The sequence below is a fragment of the Macrobrachium nipponense genome, chromosome 4 (assembly GCF_015104395.2).
Source record: "Macrobrachium nipponense isolate FS-2020 chromosome 4, ASM1510439v2, whole genome shotgun sequence".
NCBI classification, from domain to species: domain Eukaryota; kingdom Metazoa; phylum Arthropoda; class Malacostraca; order Decapoda; family Palaemonidae; genus Macrobrachium; species Macrobrachium nipponense.
In genome coordinates, this window is record NC_061100.1 from 87,050,538 (window position 1) to 87,056,438 (window position 5,901).

Here is a 5,901-nt window from a genome sequence, read left to right on the forward strand (position 1 = left end):
ATTTTTCTTATCTGAATCTTATTTGACTTCTTCGGATAAATCGAATGACAATGTCACTATTATTAATCAAAACAAATTTTTCCAATGGAGAACTTGGCACAGAGTGGGATGTCTATATGACAAGGACTGTGCACAAAAAAAAAAAAAAAACGTTAAATAGAATGTTAAAAATGAGTACATAAATAAAAATCCATCAGAACCTCCAACAGAGAACCACCTTCGCCAACATCAAGCAACTTTCAAAAGATGAGGTCATACTAATTGATGTTTGTTAATGCAATAATTCATTTCACTTAACAGGAGGTGACCTGGAAAGGGGAAGAATAAAGAGAAAACCAAAAAGTCACGGCAACATCATCCTAAGTCGCCCAGACATTGGCCCTATAATCTGCCTACCATACATTCATCTTATGAGTTAACTGACTTTTCTTTATTTAATTTTTTATACCAAAGAGGCATTTTACATACCTTTATCTTTAAGATATTTAGCTTACTTTACTACAGATGTATTTATCCTTCACTTATTTGAACAATGTTAGTTTATACTGATTTAAGAGGAGTTTATCTTGACATTCATTAGGAGCCTGAAACCTACTTTCATTTTTTTCAAAGGAAGTCGAGAAGTTGCATCTTCAAAAGTTAAGGCAAAGGTGCAAAATATGACTACCTTAATACTATTCTAATTACATTTTAATACATTTTTATCTATTTGTTAGTTTATTTATCTATCAATTTTCTAAGAGGTGTCTCTGTCTCTTCTTTCTGTATTTCCCTTTACCTCCTCTTAGTTCTTCCTAATGAACACCATATTCGTTGGAAGCTTCAATTTCAAGCCAAAGGCCCCTTTGGTGGTCTTGTTCCATATGAATAAGTTTCCTCTTCTAAATAATAATAATTATAATAATTTAGTGATATTTCATCTGATTTTATTGAGAAACCATATACCTTGTCGTTGATCACGACACAGTCATCCTGTTTTCCCTCCAGAGGTTTTGGACAGAGGTCAAGATGCAGGAATCCTGTCACTATGAAAAGGGAATTCTATAAGAACGCAGCCTCTTTTCCCGCAGTGACGTAACTTGGTTATTTCAACCAAGAAAAAAAAATGTGCCGAAGTTTTCTTCGACGCAATAGAGATTCTGTACAGCGTATAATCAAGGTCGCCGAAAATAAATCTATCTTTCGGTGGTCTCGGTTTAATGCTGTATGAGCCGCGGCCCATGAAACTTCAGCCATGGTCCGGTGTTGGCCTGAAGTATATCGTTGGCAGACTCTCGATTACGGCTAACTTTAACCTTAAATAAAGTATACTGAGGCTAGAGGGTTGCAATTTGGTATGTTTGATGATTGGAGGGTGCATGATCAACATACCAATTTGCAGCCCTCTAGCCTCAGCAGTTTCTAAGATCTGAGGGCGGACAGAAAAGTGCAAGCGTACAGACAAAACCATCTCAATATATATATATATATATATATATATATATAGTAATTATATATATATATATATAACATATATATATATATATATATATATATATATGTACATAATATATTATATAGTATATATTATATATATATGATATTATATATATATCTATATATATATTATGCGATATATATATGTGTGTGTGTGTGTGTGTGTGTATATATAGATAGATAGATAGGAAACTAAAAGTTGGAGGAGGGCTGATGTCTCTTCGATGACGCCGGAGAACAAGTTATTCCAGAAAACTGTCAACTGTGAACAACGGGAACTTGTAGCTCTTCTGGTGGGCTAATTGACGGCAAATGTGAGGGTTTCCAAAATAAACCAAGAAGATGAAATGAGGTAATTTCATGACAGAAAACGAGAAATCTAAGCGAAAGAAGATGCTTCAATTAACAATTGGGAAAAAGAACCGTATTACAGAGCTATATGATCAGCGCTAAACTATTAGGTAAATTCAAAGCAATATCATCATGATTGTTCATTATAATAAAAAAAGTTTGATCTTCTGAGTCACACTGCGTCAATTTTTCCTCTCTCTCTCTCTCTCTCTCTCTCTCTCTCTCCTTAACCTAATATGTCCGCTTTACAATACAGAACAGCTACGCATCTGCAGCCCTTCAAGATTTTCCCACCCACAACAAGAGACGAAGTTAATGTCGTGGCAATCGGTGGTGTGCGAGAAAGAAGACTGCCAGGGAGGTTGTCGTAGAGATAAGACGCAATGACTAAAAGTCTCATTACTGTATCTGTTGTTCTTGCCAGGTCTGTTGTTACAGTTTTATTAATTTATTCCTTGTACGAGATGGCCAGGAGGTCTAGACCAGTGGTTCTTAAACTTTTATTACCCCGCCCCCCCTAAGGGTTGGTCCTTCGAAGACTCCACGGCCCCTTGAGTACAATTCCCTCCCACATTTAAAGGAAAATAATAACAAAAGAGAAAGAGAAGGGGTTTCGAGGGCTAGAGAGGTCAATAATTACAAAACACTCTAAGCCCAGTGAGTCTGACTAGAGTAGCAGAGGATAGGAGGCAAACATTATAAGGCGAGACTTTTATGAATATTAGTTCCTCACTCTTGTTAAGAGAATAACGAATATCATTAGAGAATCTTTTATTTTTCTCTAGGGCTTGCGCCTCCCCCGAAAATTGCTGACACCCCCGTAGAGGGGAGCGCCCCCCAGGTTAAGAACTATTTGTCTAGACCAAAAAGTCTATTACGAGAGAAAAAGGAATAGGGGTTAACCTAGAAGAAAGAAATAGAGTTAAGAAGAAACGTCACAGTAGAAAGGAAGAGTGATTCAGTGATAATTGCAGAGCCTGAATGTGAAAAAAAGCGAAAAACTGAACAGGGGTTTATTTTCTCCATTCAGAAGATTCTAATCTGATTCCTCTTTCATAATTTCAAACTTTTAGTGAATTTCTTGAAAGGTAGGTATGCTTTAGAATTTTCCAAAAATGAATAAAAACATAGGAATTACTGGAATAAACAGATTCTTTTATTTTATAATCCATCAATTTCATGGAAATGTTATGGTGCCATTTTTCTTGTATCAAGAGCTGGGGATCTGAAGAATATTTTTATGATGATCTGAAGAATAGGCAGCTCTTGAAATGCTCAAATAAAATACGATAACATAATGTGGTATATTTTTTGCCTTCTCAGTGACAGTCATTCGACAACTTTATCAAGATAACATCACAGTGTCACCAACAACATTTTTGTGTCCCTCCCACAATAACCTCCAATTCGTTATGCTTTTTTTTTTTTATTGAGCAGAGGAGGAGCTTCCTGCCAACCCTCTATAAAGGGCAGGGCTGCAGTCGAATGTGCTATTCGGGAGAGTCTCTCATAACCAACAGGTAGAGTAGTTCTAAGCTTCCGTCTTTGCCATCATTTTCTCTCTATGGACAAGGGGAGTAAAAGATCTCTATTGAAAATAAACAACGATTTCTTTGCCATATTATGCTAACAGTGTCCGAATGATCAAAACTGATACATGAAGCCATCCATCTTTTCCTTTTGCAGCACAATGCGTCTCTTTCTTTTCCTCGCATCCTTAGGCCTGGCCTCTGCTACAGCCTTCCAGGACTGCGGTAAGTAAGGGCTTGCGTATTACTGTTGCTGCTATTGTGGTTTCCCCAAAGCAAACTCTCAGTATGCGGGCAATACCGTCAGTGCACCTCACGCGATGTGCAGTAGGCATTATTTGAGGTTCTTTACAGTGCCCCCTCGGCCCCTAGTTGCAACCCCTTTTCATTCCTTTTACTGAACCCCCGTTCATATTCTCTTTCTTCCACATTGCTATCCACTCTCTCCTAACAATTGTCATAGTACAGCTACGAGGTTTTCCTACTGCTACACCTTTAAAACCTTTATAATATGTAGGCCTTTGGCCTACATATTATATTGCATTCCTTTCCTGGCGTGAACTTAGGGTTTAGCTGCACCCTTATCATTCGAGAAGACATTAAATTCCACGATTTTTCCATATTTACGCTTCACTACCCAGCTTTCTCCATCTGACATGTAAAGATAATGTTTTCTTTACATTATCATTACTCTTCCCAAGGCTTAGTACCACATGACAAGAGATGCACAGAGGAAAGAAAGCAATACGTATCTTGCAGTGCTTTCGCAAATGTTAACTTTTACTATTATACCTAGTTGGACCTCTCTAGTAACCATGTAGGATTGTACATACTTTGGATTGCAAATATTTAATCTTGCTTTGCCGACCCATGTCATTTAAGACTACAGTTGCACGAGGAAAATGGGTGCTTTAATTAGATTCTAGTGACATTTTCTTCAACCCCTTCACCTGTTTTCTTCGTTTAATTTATTCACACATACACAAGCATTGCATATATAAGTGTGTATATATATATATATATATATGTGTGTGTGTGTGTGTGTGTGTGTGTGTGTGTGTGTGTGTATGTGTGTATATATATATATATATATATATATATATATATATTGTGTGTGTGTGTGTGTGTGTGTGCGCGCACGTGTCCTGTGCATGTATGAATATATTGTATGGCTAAATATAACTGCAACAACCATTCATATTATCGCAGCAATCTTCCCACAGGATCCCTGGGGACAGACGTCCTATTCTCCGTCGAGGGCTGCTCATCACCTCCTTGTACCCTTGTCCGAGGAGAAACTTATCTGATCAATTTCAAATTTACTTCCAGTAAGTATGTGCTTGATGTTCCTTTGATCCTGTATTAAGACGACAAGAAGAACATTTTATGAAATATCACAGTGACTTCACAAGAACTTTTTCGTCAGGTGTTAACTCCGAGACCCTAACGGTGGCTGCCTCAGCGAACATTGGTGGGATCGAGATCCCTTGGCCAGGTCTGGATCCAGATGCTTGCAAGGGAGTCGAAGGCACCGAGAACCCCTGCCCCATTGAATCTGGAAGCCACGTCGACTGGAGTATGGAAGCGAGCGTCCTCAAAGAATATCCAAAGGTATAGTGTTCGAGTTTCTGTCGGTGAAGAGCCACAAAATCATTACATTCTGTAATCTCATGTCTCTGATATTGTGGAAGTCTCTAATGTTATCAAACGACACCATATTAATGACTTTTTTTAAGAGTATCAGTATGACTTTTTTCGAGAACACTGAAATGTTTTATTTCCTGGACTCACTACTCTTGTTTCAATATGAGGATCCGCAAGACCATTCTATTTGGATTCTATCTTACCTACAACTAAAAGGTCACTCTGCTTTTTGGGACGTCATTCAAAATTTCGCTGCTTTTCTTACTGACAATTTCTCCCTTGTTTATTTGTTTGTAATTCTGCCACCAACACCTCCATTTGCTTAAAAATCGAACAGACGGTAATAAAAAAAAATAATAAACTGTTTGACGTTCCTCATACGCTTCGTAACAAAACCTTGAGTCATAAACAACTCGTTTTGTATTAAGTTGCCCTTCTAAGAGACAGAAAATATTCAAAGTGGAAAATTTTTTTGCTCAAGAGTAAAGTTTGAGGGCTAAGTAACAACTTTGAATGACATCACAAACAAGAAACGCAACGACTTCTCACAGAATAAGTGAAATTTCCATTTTCTTCCCATTTTTCCTGCATATCTGGTATTCAATACTGTCCTGAAAACAACATATTTTCAGTTAATTGTACGGGTTGTTTGTATCTTACACTTTTAGTGAGACAATCATTCATTTCACTCTTGTAAAGGCGAATGAAGCTAAGTTAAAATCAACCCCACGATGTTCTAAGAGTGATATTGTTTCTATTACAGATCATAACGATGGTCACATTTAAGTTGCTCGATGACAATGGTGATTTGCAGACATGTGCCAAACTCCCAGCTCAGATAGTTTAAGACATAAAACCAACAGTAAAGTTACAATAAAATTATCATATATCTATAGGTCTA

General features: G+C 37.3%; 1 protein-coding gene across 1 annotated transcript; it reads left to right on the forward strand.

Moving 5' to 3' along the window:
• The first annotated feature begins 3,259 nt into the window (after positions 1-3,259).
• Positions 3,260-5,901, forward strand: LOC135210988 (NPC intracellular cholesterol transporter 2-like). Its single transcript, XM_064243990.1, has 5 exons — positions 3,260-3,347; positions 3,514-3,581; positions 4,580-4,684; positions 4,783-4,967; positions 5,764-5,901. Exons 1-5 carry the CDS (start codon positions 3,313-3,315, stop codon positions 5,845-5,847), a joined length of 477 nt encoding a protein of 158 aa, XP_064100060.1. The 5' UTR covers positions 3,260-3,312; the 3' UTR covers positions 5,848-5,901.